Consider the following 19454-nt stretch of genomic DNA (forward strand, 5'->3'; position numbering starts at 1 on the left):
TCCTAGATTCAAATCCCGTTTTACTTCAGTAAAAAGTAATTGGGTTTTTCAATTCGCCAAGAAGTTTTCAATAGCATTCCAAAATTTGGAAGTTACTTGTTTAAGCACCCTTGCCTCCAAAAGTATGACTAAGTTTTGGGCCAGTCGTGGCCGACCGCTGTCTCATCGGAAAATATGAGTAATAAAATAAAGTTTTTGCGAACATACTCGAGTACAAAAATATAAACTGTGCGGTTGGCTAAGAAATTGTTGAGAAAAAATATTTTCCACGAGATATTTCCTCCTAACTTAAATTATTTTAATAACACAAAATAATACAAAAAACTAATAAAAAGTTATATAATCTTACAGTTCGATATGGTGGTGGTCACAGACACATAGAGATGCCAATGCCTGCCAGACGACGGCCGATGCAATACAGCGTGGGGGCCGACGATCCATTTCGTCAACTAACGCAACCCCACGCACATATTGCACCAGAGCGGAGCGTGTCTCCATGCCCCAAGAACTGGATACTTTATCCTGCGAAAACGTAATTAAGTAAATCTGAGTAAGTAAAAAATTAAATTACCAACTCTGAGGTTATAAAAAACGTAGGACTATGTCCCAAGGGCCGTAAGTTTAATTACTGTCGGGAAAAAAAAACATTCAATATTTGATTTATTCGTTAATAACAATAAGTGTATAATATCTTACCTCTGCCATATCTATCAGCAGTTTGACGACAAGATGTGCGTGCTTCTTGGTAGTCTCGCCACGCATAAACCAGACTTGTGGTGGGACGGGGCTGACGCTGCCTCCTAAGGTCACTGTGCCAGGATTAACAATGCCTCCACCTTTCACCTTGACTTGTACCGTGATTGCCTTGCCAACGTAACACACTAAGTGGTCCAGTAGTGTTATCCTGTAAAAAATATTGTTTCGAGTTTTATAGTCATTGTTTTAATCAGCGACACATAACTATTGTAACTGAAATCTAGAATAGTATTGTAACACAATATTTTATAATAGTTATCTTACCTAACCGCTATATCTCCACCGTAACTTAGCGCCGCTAACATTTTTTGCGGCGGTACCTCAGCGATCATCCGGCGTAGTAATGATATGACCTTTACACAAAAAGAAATTAAATCTATTATTTTATATACGCGAAGCGTCACTAGCGCAATGGTTTACGGGTCGCCTAGCGATGTAAAAAGTCGCAGGATCGATCTTGATCCCTTGGGCTATTGTCGTACCCGCTCCTAATACAAGTAATAAACTTGAAAGGAGGAATATTACTAATTCCTTAATTAATTTGGGGCATTGCTAGTATTCTTTATAAAAAAAATATATTTGATTATATTTTGTTTGGATCGTGTGATTTGAAGATCAAGAACAAAATAAGATTCATAGATGATTATTTATCTAAACAACCTTAGAACAGTAAAAGTAATTACTTGTCTTTGCACACGTTCACTGCCCGTGTGCAACAAAGCCAGCAAGTCGGCTAATAGCTCCGTGCGTTGGGCGAGATGTGCGCGCCCCACAGCGCTACCACTGAGTGCCAGCAACTATATTAACAAGAACAGAAACAATCGACGTGGAGTTAAAGAAACAAAATTACTTTATACTACTTAAAAGTGCGCCTCGATCGCCACAAATAAACGTTCGTCTATACTAGCGGCAAGATACGATGGCCGTTTTGACACATTAAAAAAGTGATGTGAAATGTAAATTTATTATCGATATAATATATTCAAATCTTTGTTTTTTTGCAAGTAATTTAATTCAAGTTTTTGTTGCAAGTAGTATCTGATTAAAAAGGTTTAATAAAAAATATATAAAATAAGCTTAAGTAATATATTCGAACGAAATCAATTTAAATCAAAATTGGAATTAGAATGAATAACTTTATAAACACATTACATACAAGAAATAAATTGATACAAAAAAAGAAACCAAAAACATTTACTATCAAAATATAAAAAATAAAATATAAAATATTTACTGTCAACACAAATATAACACCGACTACGAGGACGAGTGTGAGAGTGTGACGTACACGTTTACGCAAAAAAAAAAAAAGTTATCCCGGTACCCTAATATTTGTAGTTTAGAAATCACATTCGATAAATTTTATGACTAACTGCACGTCACTATTGACAATAAAGAACAACAATTTGCTCCTTTGATGTAATTATTTATTAAATACGAAACTTCATGAGCGGGCAAACGTCAAAACGGCCATCATAGCGTGCCGCTACTATAGTTAAATTTCACCACCTATGAATGCGATTTAAAAACATATTGCTATAGTTTAAGTGGTATAAAAATATGAAACAACTAACTAGCGAAAGCATTTCAAAACAGTAATTGTCCTGCTGGTGGTGGACGAGAGGCAGCCGTGGTAGATCGTCGGGGTCACGGTCAGCCGCCTCCGCGCAAAGAAGAGCAGTCTCCCAGTCATCGCGCACTCGGGCCGCTTCACACCCGATCGCGAATACGATGTGCGACATAACCTGCGTTTAGTAAACACGAAACGAATATTAAGCTAAATTAATCAAAACATTAAATTCATTCAAACCTATTCATTTCAATTACAATTGATTTCCTTTTTTTTCATATAATTTTACAATAAATCAAACATAAACTCTTTTATAATTTACAACTAACCTGTCGCTGCAGTGAAGTAAGTTGGTGTCCAGCGAATAGGATGCCAACAACGTGTTCCCGTAAATCACTGTCGTCTCCTGCTGCCTCTTCGGCTGTCCCGCCCTCGCCAGACTCGCTGCTACTTTGCTCCCATTCCAGAAGTTTGCCAAATACCTGTGCAGTAAATTTATTTGTTCACATGCGCTTATGGATGTAGTAGTATTTCAATTCGGATGTTTTCCAATATAATGCACGCACTTGAGACGTCAACAATCGAAACACTCGCAGTGTATCTCTCTCCGCCAACGAGTGTAGAGGGTGCAAAGATGAATGCGGCTCAGGGTCCATTATGGGTGCTCCGAGTACGCGTAGCTGACGCACGCGCACAGCACCTTCTGGTCCGCGAAGCTCACACCGCAAACGTACTGAAGAAGTGGATGATCCTGTTTAACAAAAAACATATATTAGAAGAGATACGTTCGGGTATATTTAAGTTATTTAAGTGTCTAAAACTAAAAGTCAATATCAATACTTACTTGGTAAAGTATAGCAAACCCAAGTAGCCGCCTTAGGGTCGACTTCAATATCTTGCATATGAGTCATGTCACTTGATCCACCGCTGTACAAGAATGTCATCAACAAGGTCTTATTCTAAAAACAAAAAAAAATACAATATAAAAAACCTAAACTCGATTTTGCTATCATTCATGTATAATTTATATAATATTTACCACGGTATCTCTAGTATTGTCAACGTGTACACAAAGTATATGTGGTCGATCTTGATGAGACGGTCCGGCGTATAAGAGTTGTATCCATTTAGCTCGGTTGCGATCCTCGTCTCCCGACTCCCAGAAGGTCTCGGTGCTGCCGTCAGTCAATGCGCCTGCCATTCCGGGGCGCGATGAAACGCTCACTTCACACCAGCCAGTAACATCGGGGCAACTCCATATAAACTCCTGTTGCTGTTAGTGGGAAAATTATATATTAGTTCAACCTGATTTCCAACACACAGGTCTATGAAACGTTACATTTTAGAAATAGGTTTCTTAGCTTATTGTATTTCTACAAAGAGATCAATAAGAACCATACCTTAGTGAGATAGCTATGATAACTCTCTTGGAGAGCACCAAGCAAACCTTCCTCATACGCGCTGTCTTCGGCATGTGACAAGATCTTGCTTATCACGCTAAACACTTGCGATCTGATCCCGGCCGCATTAACAGTTCACACGCATAATTTAGCAAACAGATCATTTTCATGTATTTTATCAACAACATTCAATTTATGTTTTACCACAGTTCCAGATTCATTACATACATTACATTAGCAGCCTGTAAATTTCCTACTGCTGGGCTAAGACCTCCTCTACCATTGAGGAGAAGGTTTGGAGCATAATCCACCACGCTGCTCCAATGCGGGTTGGTTGAACACACATGTGGCAGAATTTCGTTGAAATTAGACACATGCAGGTTTCCTTAAGATGTTTTCCTTCACCGCCGAACACGAGATGAATTTTAAACACAAATTAAGCACATGAAAATTCAGTGGTGCCTGCCTGGGTTTGAACCCGAAGTCATCGGTTGAGATGCACGCTTTCTAACCACTGGACCGTCTCGGCTACCCAATTCCAAATTCGATAAAAAATAATTATTAAAACAAAATAAACTGGCAGGCAGAACTGAGTGATTATCACTTACTATAAGTCAACATAATGTGATTACTAGTCAGCAAAAGCGTACATTAATAAAAACCTTTGTTCATATATCAGTTCACAGTACAAAAATTTTACAATTCAAAACACTAACCGGTGCAAGAATGATCTATCGTGCTGCGAGTAGTGAAGCGCCCAGCAGCGCACGGCTTGTAGCGCTGAAGCGCTGGCAGGCGGTAGCGACGGCGCCAGAGCGCTCACAGAACCGAGGAATGCGTGGAAGGCGGCGCGCGCACCCCGCGCTGCTCGGCCACCAGGGCATATAGCTGCTGCCGATGCCGTCGGAGTCGGGTACCGGCTCCAGTCATTGCACATATTCTTTAAATAAGAAAGACGAGCATCACAAATTACACTATTGTTGTTATGTGATAGATTTTCTAATGAGGTGGTTCATGATTTTATAATATACTTATATTATTCAAATGAAAACAAAGTAATACCTCTTTGTTATCATCATAAGAGAGGGGCGGCGGAACGATGCGCGCGAACTTGTCGAGCGCGTTGCAAAACCACCACATGACATCATGCACGCTAGTTGGTTGAGATGTCGAGCGCAGTAGCCAATTTAGTGCCTTTGAAGTGTATATTAGAATTAAAAACAGAAACTTTGAAATACAATACATGACATTATCTCTATATAATTATACTTACTTCGAAAGCGTACTGTCTGATCGTATTTATTCGAACTGCAGCATCCATCTTCTGTCGGCAAGATGGGAGGTCGCGTTTGGCAAGTATAAAGGCGAGAACTGGACTGCGCATGATCATATCGGGGTCGACTTGCGGTGACTCAAAAGCAGAAACCGCACAACCTTCAATTGCCCATTCTCCCGCACCCACTAGCTTCTGCAGAGCTGCGCTTGGCTGGGCTAAGAGGGACGAGCCAACTCCTAATAAAAACATTGTTTTCATTTAACGCCACATCCTAGATAAAATACTTCAGAAGCTATTGTGCATCATTTACCAAATTTTGACACTTCATAATTGTTTTTCAACGGTTGTTTAACTTAATAAAAGCATTATGTTATTTTTTTAAATTTGTTTAGTTACCGGAAAGTGTTTCTTGTGGGTCTGGCTCGATGTTATCCTGAAGTGGACGCGCCGCGTTTGCGAGATCTCGCCCTCCCGCCTGTCCCATAGACACGGAGCGAGGCACTCGCGCCCACTGCGCACCAGCATTACCAGACGTTGACGGTATCTCGTCCTAAATAACACAAATAGTTAAATAATACGTGTATTCAAATGGAATATATATATAATTCAATTTAAACGGTAAATGGCATCTACCGAAGTTGCCGGCGGTGGTCTTCCTAGCGAATGATATCTTGCGGTATCGGGAACGGTTGACGTGGTCTTGGGCGCAGCGCCTAAAGCCGGTAGACACTGGAATGGCGGCGCCGGCTGCCATACACTGCCAGGTGGCGTGGGCGGACTGCGTCCACCTATTTCATGCCAACCAGAACTGCTTGATGATTCTGTCATATAATAAACAATTAAAATGCACGTCTAACACAGTACAAATCATCATCATCATCAGCAGCAGCTCATACTCGTCCACTGCTGGCCATAAGCCTCTCCATTATGATTTTTACTCTTTTAGGAGAGTAAAAATCATAATGAGAATAAATAGAAATTTCTATAATAAGCGATTTAAAGTGAAACGTTGCCTTTTAATACATATTATCTAAATAATTTTTTTTTGAAAAATGAGACTTAGTAGGATACCTGAGTTGATGAGCGGTGCCAGGTCGAGCAGGAAGGTGGCGTTGTCTCTCATGGTGTGGTGATCGATATCGGGCGGGGGGCGGTCGAAGCCGAAACGACCGTCATCCGCGCCCAGTCTGTTTCGCTGACGCGCGAGGGCCTTCAACGCGCGCTCGCGGCATTTCTCGCAGTACAAGTACCACAATTGGTACGCTACTAAGGTAGCTCGAATTTTCACACCAATAAGGTCTGTGCGGGTTGCGAGGATCGAAATAAAGAGTAAAGAAAAAAATAAAAATATAATTAAGAGAAAATGTACTTAAAAATATAATAGCTTGGAAAAGAAACGCCATAGGAAATCAAGTTAAGATAAAAAATAACAATACATTAAGTAATGAAGAAAATTATATCGAAAAACAACACAATCACAAAAATATGAGGGACGTCCTAATTACTTCAAAATGACAATAGATAATTATATTTTTTATATATTTAATATTATAGTCAAACTATTGATTAATTCATTATAAAATGTGAAGTACAATAAAAAATATAAACTTATGCTCGGTTTCTGAAGTTCCCATTAAATTCTCACTGGAATACAAGAACGGTTTGTAATCGTAGTGTATAATATAGTAGAGCTACTAGCAAATTGAAATGGAATGATTGAATCTAAGGTTTGTTTATATTTAATCATATCATTGGGATATATCATCACGGATCACCACAGTGTCACAATTCCTAAAACTACTTTAAAAAAAAAGGCACAAACTTCAATGTCATTGCTTCGTAAGTACATGTCGTAAAATTGTTATTCAATTAAAATTTTATTGTAATTCAAACCAGAAGTTAGAATAAGGCTGATAATATCACTGTGTAAGCAATATCTATAGTTTAACTGCCACATACTCTGATGAGGTGCTCAAATTCATAATATTCCATTATGCTCCTTTATTCAAAAAATATATTTTACATCGCTTTGACCGTTTGCACGCATTTTTTACGCGCTAACGAATAGTTAAACTACCAACAAAAGTGGGGTCCCTCAGAAAGAGCATAATTTATAATTAATTGTAAATTACTTTAACACTCTAAATGTAATAATTTATGAAATATACTTTTTTAGTACTAACCCTGAGAAAGCTGTCCACACTCGGACGAGGTCGAATCATTAGGAAAGGAGTCTGCCTGCTTGTACTGTCCGCAGCGATCGTATCCGCGGACAGTGGGCGCCCGGCAACCAGGGTGCATGTGTCGCATATGCGCCGCTAGCGGCGGAGGCACCATGCCACCACCGCAAAGCTCGCAGGCAACTGCCGAAGCGAAACACCATTACAACAAATCATATATCAAAAGGACGCATTAATTATTATTGCATGTTGAAACCTTACCCATGAGCGGAGCTCTTCCATATTTATAATCTCTCTTCTTGCGTACTACCTGTTTTGAGTCCTCGTTTTCATTTTTTTCGATGAGATCTTTTCTATTTCTAAGACAGGAAACAAAACGTTTACTATAATAAGCAGCCAGGACAATTATTGCATTAAATTGATATTGAAATTAGTTTCGTACTTATCAGTAGCTACAATCAGTTGATCGGCATCGTTTAGTGAGTCCCAGAGCGCGACTAGCGCACGCAAAGACGGCGGCAACACGTTCACCACAGATGGAGCTGATATAGAACGTCAGTACATTTAAATACAGTACAGTAAATAATATCATTAGAGAGAAAGTAAAATGTGTCTGATGCAACTTATACCAGTATCAGGGGCACTCGAGGCGCCGGCTTCCTCCTCACGAATAGGGGCGTCTATTTCAGATATATGCGCTCGACTTGTGCTCGGCAACTCGGTGCCGGAACGCGTCAGAGTCTCCAGTGGGGATGGATTAATTTGCAAATATTGTCCTGTAATTTGATATAAGCATCTAAGTGATATACATCATGTATTCGCAATTCACTTAACCCTTGTAGAGTTTATATAAAATATTAATAATACACATATGATTGTAATAAAAAAAAAATATTTTCAATTATATTTAAGTAAAAAGGATACGCTTGTTTATTATTTGTTTTAGAATGGCAAACGAACAATTTAATATTCGTACTTTAACACACCTGCATTAGATACTTCGACGGAGTGACGCTGGGGCCTTGGCGGAGGTGTGTCATGTGGGGGTCGTGTCACAACACGTGCGCCTGCCTTGGGCAGCTGTGGGTGAAACTTCAAGAACGCGGCGCAGGCTATGGCGTCGTGAACTATACCTAATTATTAAAAATATTCAATAATTAAATTATATATAGACATTGAACGTTATCGAACAATATACTCGTTTAAACATACCTACACTATACAATTGTCTACCCACTACAGTTGTCATTAGCGATTACTATCTGATTGCAATGCAATTTGTTACCTTCGTGCCAGAGTAGTGCAGCGAAAATAGCACGCAGACACTCAGCTTGCGCGGGACTGAGCGCGAACTTGCGTGGCGGCACGTTCCGCGCAGGCAGCGGCGGGGGCGACGCGCTACGTCGACTGCGCGACGGACGCAAATGCTCCCAGGACAACCGTTTAGGGCTCCACTCCTGCACCAATTTATATGTTTCGAAAAAAATTGCATTAATATAATCGCATCAGCTATTTGTCGCTTCGTATCTGCTCGGCTCTGTTGTCCGAATCTGCTCACTGCTCTACTTACCTACTCGTTGAACATTCTTATAGAAATGCTGAAATCAATTTAAAAGAAATGCCTGACTTTGTCTTCGATAGGAACTTACCCAGCTGCTGATAACTTCAAAGAAAGATCAACTAACACTTCTACGATACTAAATTGTAAAACAAACACAAGCCAAAATAATAAATATTAATAAATATATATTTACTTAGGAAAGCTAATTAGGACAACTAATTATAATAAAATTATAACTATTCACTTTTTGTAAATTATTTTGCAAATTTATCATTTTCAAACAAACATTGCATGTATGTATGTCGCCGGCATTCGGGTAAAACCAAATTAATTAATTTTTATCAATTCGATTAAATGTAGCAATTTATTATTATAAGCTATATACGCGGATACACAACGCCTTCCTTGTCACTGCCAACTCGCACTCAACATAGAGCAACGTTAATTATATTTTTAGACGTCGCTAATCTAACCCAAGATCGCATTTTAGGGACGTTATTCTTATCCAGTTTAACTTTGTGAAAGTACATGACTTTAACTGTACATTGGAATCGAATCGAATAATTAAATTAATGTCATTAATTGGTTTTGGAAATTACAATATTATAACATTTTACAGGTGTATCTGTAATTAGATAACGGTGATCAAGTCGAATATTATTTTATTTTATTAAAATATATACTTCATTTATATAAAATAAGTAATCGAATGTTTAAGCTTTGAAAGACACCATTGGTAAGCCAATTACCTGACGCCGGTGCACATTGAGTTAACGAACATTAAATAATCTTTAAAAAAAATCCTCCAACAACCGTTGGGGGGATTTTATTAAGTTTTACCAGAAGCACAAAAATATGCATATATAGCATTATTAACCGAATTTGGCAAAAAAAGCGCATATCTCTTTTTTTATTAAAAGCTAACAAGTTAAATGTATATATACTTTTATTCAATATTAAAATGTTGCGAAAGTAAGAGACAAACTTGATGCAATTTTTTTGTGCGATGCCTGCTGATATATATACAAGCAAATGAACAGACGTACATACATACTAAACATAAAACAGGCTAGGATCCAAAAAATTGTTTTTTTTTTTATATATATATTTTCTAGCCCAATATGTTTTATGTAAATACTAATTCACTTGACCAGGAGAACTAGACTTTTTGGAGAATATGAAAGTAACATATTATAATGTGCATTAGGTGAACTAAAGTAGGTTGAATAAATAAAAAAAAAATAGATAACAAGAACCTTCGGCGCGTCATAGTGAGCATTAACGACATCTTCGACGACGCTGTCGGGCGAGGTTTGCGTGCCGGTCTGCGCCACGCGGCCCGCCATTGTTTCTTCCTTTGTCTCCAGAATATCGGTCTAAAGCGCATTTAATACAACATTTTTTTTAAAGAAAACAATAAACTTCGAATACTTACCTTCGATATTGCTAATATGGCATGCACTTGTAATTGTATATCAGTTGAGTTGTTTTAAGATAATTCATTTCTGGTGTCTCTCTGTTACGGACAATTTCCATTTATACGAACAACGACAATAATAGTTAACAATGTTGATAGGATTAATACCTCTTGCATCGCCGCCACGTTGTCACTCGAGCAGTGCTTCATGGGCCACCACTCGTCGCTGTTGCCGTTGTTGCGACGCGGCATGCGTCTGGTGGCAATCGTACTTTAGATAAATATAATATTCACATATATACAGATTAAAGTTTAACAAAATTATTAAATGCATTCAAATTAAATCCAGCACTGCACTGCACTGCACTGCACTTTCATGTGTTTAATTTGTGTGCAATTTCATGAAATTTGAAAAATTCTGCTGCATGTGTAGTCAACCAAACCGAATTGTCCTCAAAAGGGAGAGGAAGCCTTAGCCCAGCAGTGCGACATATACGGGGTGTTTTTTTTATTTTCGAACTATATCATAGAAAAATCTGAATCGGTTACAAACCTTGGGGTAGGCATAGAAGTAGATTGGTTGCGCAGGAGACGCCCACGCTTGCTTGGCTCTCCAAACATGTAAGGACTGCTGCTTTCGTCGCTCTGTAAAATCATAGATCAGTTACTATTAGTTACCTAAAAACATGATGAAAATTTTAGGTTAGGGACCTAAATTGTTTTGGTTAGAGAAGCAAGCAATAGATGCCCCTGTAAGAGCTCCCATCTCAGTTCATCGTCTTATATAAAACCTAAACATTTTCTGTGTTAGAATTTGATATTACATTTTTATTTATTTCAAGTAGATAATTATAATTTAAATATTTTTTTAGTCTTAGCGCTGAAAATAAAATATATCGAGAGCCATATGTAAAGAAAAATAATGTTTTGCTCAATAATAGAATATATTGAACGGATACAATAATTCAGCAAGTACCCGCTGCGTATAGTTTTAGTTGGTCTGTTTGATACATTTCATGCCAGTTGTCGCTCTCGACTTTGCTCGCGATATAGATGTTTGTGATCAGCTATTAGCCTTAGAAAAGTAGTCTATGCCATTACTTGGAGTCCAAGCTTGTATCATAAATATAAATAATAAATAAATATTGGACAACATCACATACATTACTCTAATCCCAATGTAAGTAGCTAAAGCACTCGTGTTATGGAAAATCAGAAGTAACGACGGTACCACAAACACCCAGACCCGAGACAACATAGAAAACCAATGAACTTTTTCTACATCGACTCGGCCGGGAATCGAACCCGGGACCTCGGAGCGGCGTACCCATGAAAACCGGTGTACACACTACTCGACCACGGAGGTCGTCACTTACACGTACGTCACGTCATACAGAGTAACTTTAGAATTGTAAGATCAGTAAAGATATTATTACTTTGAATAATTATAAAAAGCAATGGCTTTAAATGAAGTTCTAATTCTGATTATGACGTATATGTCAATATTCGATCATTTAAAAGAGTACAATTATCATAAACCTACCTCATTAGCGAGATCACATTGTATCGAGAAAGGGAAGCGCTGTTCCTCTGGAATCGGATCTGGAACTGGAGAAACAATAACATATGAATATATATTAAGTACAGATACACCTCTTAAATGATCAAAAGGCTATATTTACCGTTGCTAGGCGCGGGTACAGCTTCTTCTTCTTGCCACAGAGGAAGCAACGCTCGAGCCTCATTAAGCACTTCATAGTTCGCTGTGTATTCCTCCTGGACACAATAAAATAACAACTGAAGTTAAATTTTGCCATTTAATTATTTAATATAATCAATATTGTTTTCTCTCGGTTGTTATGCAATGCCTACACTGGACATGTGACTGGCATTCTAGAAATGTGAATATAAAAGTAACAAACTCAAACTCAAACTCCTTTATTCAATATACATACGTAGAAGCATTACACTTACTAATTGAAAGTCAAATTAAACACTACCACCGGTTCGGAAAATGAAACACCCTGACCTGAGACGAAGCGACGAAAGAAACTCAGCGGGTCTTTTTTTTTTGTCAAACTAATGAAATACATAAATTGAATATGAATAGAAATATCCAGGAGGCGATCGTTTCATTCCCAAGGTGTTCTATCAATCATAAACTCACTAATTGTGTAGTAACCTTTCGCACACAAGCGTTCCTTAACAATTTTTTTAAATTAGTTACACTTAGAAAGAAATTCTTGAATACTTAATATCTTAATAGAGGTTGCACGTATGAGTTCATGTAGAATTATCCGTGGACACCCTGTGTAGTCTCATCGACCTGAGTGTTGATACACGTAGTGTATTAATATATCCTGTGTTTTATTAGCTAGTTCAGTTGAAAAAGTAAATTGTCTTCTTACTGAAACTAACCCCCAAAGATAAATCGTCGTGTATCTAACCGAAGAAAAAGATCGGTCATGATCGGCATGTAACATTTTACCGATCACATGCAACTGCTTGCGTAAGTGTGAAGTTCAAGACTCGAGTACTAAATATAAGTTCCTCAAACCTCAGTTGTGGCTCGTATATTTCCAATAAGCAAACCACCGTGTACAATAAAGTACCACTTTAAATTCTTAATAAGATTTAAATAAAATAAACTTTTAATTGCACCACATTACATAACTAATGACAATTTAATTTTCGCGTACAATGATGTTTCGCAGAATGAAAAAGCTCAGTAACGCTGACCCGAGACACAGCAGTGATTTTCAACTGGTCCTTTTACCTTAGAAATAAATTTCATATGTATGATCTTTTTCGGTATCTTCCAATTTCTCATTGCTAATATTCTATAGTAAGAAGAGATAAAGTCAGAAAAGTTTGATGTAGAAGGTAGTCTCCAAAACTAAATATACGATTTAAAAAAATATCACCAATACTTAGAATGATCTCATATATATGTATGATCAATAAAACAAAAACGTTTGACTTGGAAACCAATATAGCATCGTAACGCGACGTAAAACCGGTCTAGCGTATGCGTTTCTAACGAACGCTACCTAAACGGTAAGATATATCAATGCTTTCTATAGAAAAGTTACGTTTTTAAAGACCTCAAAAAAATCCGCGACGAATCTATCTGCATAATTATGTTACAGTTAATTTACAAACTGAAAAACTATGACTAAAACATTTATTTAAAATAATTCTTGTGTTTTATAATTGAGAAAGATCATAAGACCTCATAAGAGTCCTTTATTAATATTATCAATAAAATACTATATAATTCTTAAACTGATATGGATCTCAAAGAAAATAGAGGGAAAATTACTTATATAGCACGTCGGAATATTTTCCAAGAATCTCGCGATAGAAAATATAAATATAATAAATGTATTTTACTTTGTCCAAGTCATGTGTTTGGCACCGGATGTTCACATAGAAACAAAATTATAAATATTTATCTGTAGGTGTATTTATTAATCCTGATCACTCATGAAAAGAAACGAATATAACTGGATATCGATTTGTTATCATTATAAGATTATAGTTTATTATTGTTATGATTCATAAAACTATTTTTTTTTATGATATCGGTAGGCGGACGATCAAATGGGCCACCTGATGGTATGTGGTCACCACCACCCATAGACAACAGCGTTACCATTCCTTACATCACTAAAGCGCCACCAACCTTGGGAACTAAGATGTTACGTCCCTTGTGCCTGTGATTACACTGGCTCACTCACCCTTCAAACCGGAACACAACAATGCTGAGTACTGCTGTTTGGCGGTAGAATAACTGATGAGTGGTTGGTACCTACCCAGACGGGCTTGCACAAAGCCCTACCACCAAATGAATTTAGTTATTGTATTGTGTTATTAATTAAGAATTTGTACGCTTTCATAATCTGATGGAACGGCAAATTCAAGACAAAAGGAATTAATATTATTGGGGCTTTAAAGAAAGAGTTAGGAATACTAACGGCGGCAGTATAAGACTGCCATACCTTGAAAAGCACTATATATATATATATTAAGTTGTATTTATGTCGTGGTACGGAGGTGTTTACGATTTAAGGAAAGAAAATAAAGTTTTTATTACCAAACGCCACCTAACTAATGACAATTTAAATTTCACGTATAATGTTGTGTGGCTGAAGGAAACAGCTCACTGATGCGAAACACGGCACTGATTTACAAGTGATTCCTTTACCTCGGAAATATAGTTAGCATATTTATATTTCTCGTTTCGATGATAACATAGTTAACAGTATATGATTAAATATACAAATGAAAAAATAATTTATCTGGGTCATATTAATTCACTGTCCGTTTTAATTATTATTAATGAATACAACGTGCACGTAATTTTATTATAGTAATATTAACAATGACATCATCAAATTGATTATCATAAATGCATACCTGTGCGTCTTCATCTTCAACGGGCACGAGCAAGGTGCGGTCGAGATGACTGTTGTACTGCAGACACCACGCAACGCTCACGCAGCCTTCGATGTATGTCTGCATTGTCTCGTGACTGAGTCGTACCCACGTACCGTCTTTATTGACCAACTTCAAACAAAAATAATATCACGACTACATTAAATGTGCATAATAGACAACCTTATGGTAAGTGGTCTATTTCCCCTTTACCCTACCTACCCTATGATAAATTCTTAATTTATCTCAATAAGAATATCTCATTCGATATCTGTGTTTTGTTTCTTGTGTCTGTGCTAAACAGCAATAGTATAATGGAGTTTAGCCATCAACAATAGCCTACACATAGCTTTACCACATTACATAACAGATATTTATACGTTCATTCTTGGAGGGGGGGCATATTTTATTCATCACGAGATAAGGTAGTGGAAAAATATATTGATATATTTACAAACCTCTTCGACAATAGCTACATACGCCCCCGCTGGCACGCGGCTCAGCTCTTCCGACTGCAGGCTAGGCCCGGCGCGAATGCGTAACCCTGCGCTATCCTGGATAGCGAATCGACGTAGTCTGTAGGTGGCTGATCCCAGCCAACGGTCTGCTGTCGTGTCCTCGCCAGCGCACTCCGCCACTTCCACCTTTAAATCCTACAAGATACATTTTTTAAATAACTTTATCATCACTACTTATTTTAAATTAAACTGGTAAATCATTTTCACAGATAGCGAAAATCTCACTGTCTACAGTCCGAAACAAAATTGTTGTTTGTTAATTTTTAGCACAAATAAACACGTATCGAGGGACTATATACCTGTGCCGTCGGATAATCATCTAGTGTGCATCTGAAAATGTAATTCCCAGGAGCACGTGGCACCCAAACAGCCATATAAGAGCCATCGCGCTGGGCGTCAACGACTATTCGTTCAGCGGGAATGCGCCCACTGCCTCCTAGACCCTCTAGCAGCGTGCATGCGCCGCCCCAAGCTCCACTTGCATAGCGCAACTCCTCGAACGAATAGTTCTGATACGGCTGTTGATTTAAAGTTAGTTTCATAAATATTGTTTAACATTGTTTACTTTATTTTATTATTAAAATCAACAATAATTTATGTTTTGTAATTAATTGCAAATTCAATTAAATCATTTTGAAAATACTATGAATCGTTGGCTTGACACCTCGAGTAATACGCGATACCACCAATACGAATATTATATTACCTTCATCATGGTAATAGCGTGAAACCACATGGTATCCCTCACGGTGGGCTGGTACGGCACATCGGACAGGCTGCCTCGACGCTCCGGCGCAGATGCTTGATTTGACCGGAAAATACTGTCCTCTAGTCTTTGAACAACCACCTACGAGAAAATATACATACAATATAAATATATATAACAAAAGGGAATCGGAATTGCGGTTCAATAGCGAAACGGCGCATTCCTGCCGCCGCGCCGTCCCACGCTTTATTACTGTATAAAATATATAATAATTTTCATTTTCATTTTAAACAAGAACTTATTTGAATTATAATGTGAATAATTTGAATCCCTTTTATATATTTAATTAAATTAATTTTAAAAATATAGACAAGCAATAAGTTCTAATTTATTATTTCTTCGTTTCGTCTATGGTTTAAAAATAATAAAATCGAATGTTTAATCAAACCGGCATGATTACACAAGAAGACGATTATTGGTGGTAGGGCTTTGTGCAAGCCCGTCTGGATAGGTACCACCCACTCATCAGATATTCTACCGCCAAACAGCAGTACTCAGTATTGTTGTGTTCCAGTTTGAACGGTGAGTGAGCCAGTGTAACTACAGGCACAAGGGACATAATATCTTAATTCCCAAGGTTCCCAAAGTAATGGTTAATATTTCTTACAGCGCCATTGTGACTATGACTATGGGCGATGGTGACCACTTACATCATCAGGTAGCCAATGTGCTCGTCCGCCAACCAATATCATTAAAAAAATGTGGACTATAAATCTAGATCCGTTATTGGTTTGAAAAGAAGATATATTTTGACAGGATCTCACACAAATCCACAACGCCCTAAAATGATCAGTTGCATGTGTTTTGATTAAATATGTTATGTTAATTAATAAATTTTGATTATTGACGAAACCCTTCAAATTTGCAATTTGAACCAATTATGATTGTCTTTTTTTTCTACATCATGTAGCAAACGAGAAGGCCGACATTGTTCGGGCTGTATGTTTCTTTTTTTTATTTCAAATGTTTACATTAAATGTAAACTTCATTTAACATTTGTATGCCTGTATTTACTTTTATTTTAAGTAAACAATAATATTGAAATGAGGACTATTTTTGTGAACGTTTCGTGAAAATAACATCGTATAATAGCTTGTTACAATTTGTTTCAATTAATTAAAAACTATGTGCGGTTGAAACACTAAACCTTATTAAACATAGCAGTCTTTACGAAATTTACTCATCATCCTGTCCGTTATATATTTAGTACATCTCCGGTAAGGTTCGTTTTTAGCGAAAGATAAATAGAATTTTATTTTGGTAAAAGCTAGTTCTACTCTGGCTAGTCCGTCCATAACTACGTCAATACTTTTTAATCACTTTAACTGACTTCACTAGCTGAACTAAAAAAAAGGTGTGTAAAAGCTAAAAAAGGAGGTCCTTTTTAATTCATTCACGGTCAATTTTGAATCTCTAAATGAATTGAAAAAGTATCATTGCGTATTATAATAACATGTCTGTTATCATGTCTTGTGTTTCTTTTATTTAGTAGTTAGTAATAACTTGTATCTGATCAAAAGCGCACGCTTTTAAAACAATAACAGTAATCTTTAAAGTACCATTCCAGACGAAAAGAAAAATAATTGCTATTCAATTCGAGTGACAGTGGATGATCCCTTATTTAAATGTAGCTAGATTTTATTTTAAAGCATACCTATAAGAGCTGAGAGTTTAATTACAATCATAACAAAAATATAATCTAGAATTAAGAATCGGCGAACATTTCTTTTCCAAGCTGTTCTGACAAGGAACGAAGCCAATGTATTCACAATAAGGCAGTTCCCCGATCAGATAGAATGAGCGTCAGCGTATTACTTCTTTTGTCCCATCAGAAGCGATATTATCTCCCTCGATATTATACAGTTAAAATAAATATTAGAGAAAAACACACTGGATAAGACTAGAGAAATAACTAGATTAGATACTTTCTTATGGACAATTTTTTTTATATCTTCCTTACCTCGACTTTGAGAGCTGGAGAACAGACTATATCCCCATACTGGTCTCTGATGAGTATCGGTAGACTGAGACGAGCAGCCGGTCGTGCGGGTACTGAAGGTGCCTTCAGCTCACACCGAGAGGGTTCCACGCGCGCACCCGGAGCGAGCCATTGCGCGAGCCGTCCGCCAGCTGTGCTCTCTGCTCCTGCGACGAAATCTGACAGGAACTGTCGCTCAGTTGATATGCACCTGTTAACAATAAATATATAAATTGTATTATTATTTCGTTAATTGTAATGGTATTACCACCATGGCGCCATTAATCTACGCCGGTATGTATATCCTACCACACCGATGTATAGTAGCGTTAACTGATCGACAAATATTGTTCGATCAAACATCGATTAACGATAGATCGAAGCAGGCTCTTCATCAGTATTGCTCAAATGTATTAATGATTTGTTATAATAATATAGTATGAATTTTAGAACGTCAATTCGATCGTTGAACGTTTGATTGGGGTGATGACGAACAAACTGCCGATCGGTTGGTTCGCACCAACAATCTAACGATGCCATCGATCTACAATCTATCCATTAGTTTTTTACTAGCCATTACTTATATATGTTTTACGTTTATTAACCATATTACTTTATATCGTATTAGAATTACTTCTACTCTTTTCATAATCACATTAATATTCAAATACATTTACTCGGTTATTATTGAAAGGTACAATAAAATATCTACGGCTAATTAATTTCCGCTAGAACTTTTCTTTTCAAATACATTTCACCGTATTTAAAATTCATCATAAAGCAGACATTAATTAAATCTTGAAATTCAATTCATATAAATTGCAATAAGTCTCTATCAAAAGGAATGGCAATATGGCTTCATCGTAGCAAATTCTCCACGCTCACTTCAATAATTTCTACATATTTGAATAATTTCTACAAGCAAATGATACATTTTAGGTATATCATTCGTACTAACATAATTGGCATTATTGTAACGCTGTTCACGAGCTGTAACAGGGTTACGTGTAAATTAATTTTAAATACGTGGAACGCTTTATGTATCGTTTCATGAATGTATCAAATCTTAGGTTAAACAAATGACATTCGATATTTCAAACTCTGTGGTTTATTAATAACGTTTAGACTTTTAGTTTAGAGAACTATTTAAACACATTTCACTATGATAATCGAGTGCGAGGTGGCGGACTTGCGGATATATGTTATATATGTATAAACATTGCTTCTGATCAATAAAATTTAGGAACTAGACTGGACTTAGTATATACAAAAAAAAACATTCTTATTTCAACGAGTTAAAACATACTTTCACCCAAGGACTTTTATTTAAATTTATTTATTTATTATTGCGAACAAATCTGGTTTTGTTCATAATTAGCCGATCAATAGAATCATAAGGGAATTTAATTCCATTGACAGAGACAAGAATGTCGACATATGTAGTTCATGCAGCTAACACCTGTAATGCGGTACCCCTTTTTGTCTTATTTCGTCAGTTTTTATGTATTTCTATGCGTACTTCGTTGTTAATCTAATAAATTAAATATGTTTTCCTTAACCACCGAGCCCGATATATAGGCATGTTTAAGAATGAG

General features: G+C 37.0%; 1 protein-coding gene across 1 annotated transcript in view; it reads right to left on the bottom strand.

Moving 5' to 3' along the window:
* Window positions 1-19454, bottom strand: part of LOC113404156 (E3 ubiquitin-protein ligase MYCBP2) — an 86948-nt gene that overhangs the window by 3669 nt on the left and 63825 nt on the right. The window contains exons 35-66 of the mRNA XM_064220405.1: window positions 17842-18070; window positions 15822-15962; window positions 15415-15633; window positions 15056-15250; window positions 14580-14729; window positions 11843-11936; window positions 11704-11768; window positions 10714-10805; window positions 10329-10416; window positions 10000-10119; window positions 8468-8639; window positions 8169-8315; window positions 7812-7958; window positions 7625-7724; window positions 7444-7541; window positions 7186-7365; window positions 6074-6301; window positions 5636-5823; window positions 5399-5552; window positions 5000-5238; window positions 4789-4920; window positions 4443-4666; window positions 3727-3838; window positions 3366-3599; window positions 3171-3285; window positions 2893-3077; window positions 2656-2808; window positions 2331-2501; window positions 1440-1553; window positions 1021-1109; window positions 697-904; window positions 350-522 (exon numbers count right to left, since the gene is read on the bottom strand). Coding sequence (XP_064076475.1) covers window positions 350-522; window positions 697-904; window positions 1021-1109; window positions 1440-1553; window positions 2331-2501; window positions 2656-2808; window positions 2893-3077; window positions 3171-3285; window positions 3366-3599; window positions 3727-3838; window positions 4443-4666; window positions 4789-4920; window positions 5000-5238; window positions 5399-5552; window positions 5636-5823; window positions 6074-6301; window positions 7186-7365; window positions 7444-7541; window positions 7625-7724; window positions 7812-7958; window positions 8169-8315; window positions 8468-8639; window positions 10000-10119; window positions 10329-10416; window positions 10714-10805; window positions 11704-11768; window positions 11843-11936; window positions 14580-14729; window positions 15056-15250; window positions 15415-15633; window positions 15822-15962; window positions 17842-18070 — 4956 coding nt within the window. The remainder of the gene's footprint in view (window positions 1-349; window positions 523-696; window positions 905-1020; window positions 1110-1439; window positions 1554-2330; window positions 2502-2655; window positions 2809-2892; window positions 3078-3170; window positions 3286-3365; window positions 3600-3726; window positions 3839-4442; window positions 4667-4788; window positions 4921-4999; window positions 5239-5398; window positions 5553-5635; window positions 5824-6073; window positions 6302-7185; window positions 7366-7443; window positions 7542-7624; window positions 7725-7811; window positions 7959-8168; window positions 8316-8467; window positions 8640-9999; window positions 10120-10328; window positions 10417-10713; window positions 10806-11703; window positions 11769-11842; window positions 11937-14579; window positions 14730-15055; window positions 15251-15414; window positions 15634-15821; window positions 15963-17841; window positions 18071-19454) is intronic.

This window comes from Vanessa tameamea, chromosome Z (genome assembly GCF_037043105.1).
Source record: "Vanessa tameamea isolate UH-Manoa-2023 chromosome Z, ilVanTame1 primary haplotype, whole genome shotgun sequence".
NCBI lineage: Eukaryota > Metazoa > Arthropoda > Insecta > Lepidoptera > Nymphalidae > Vanessa > Vanessa tameamea.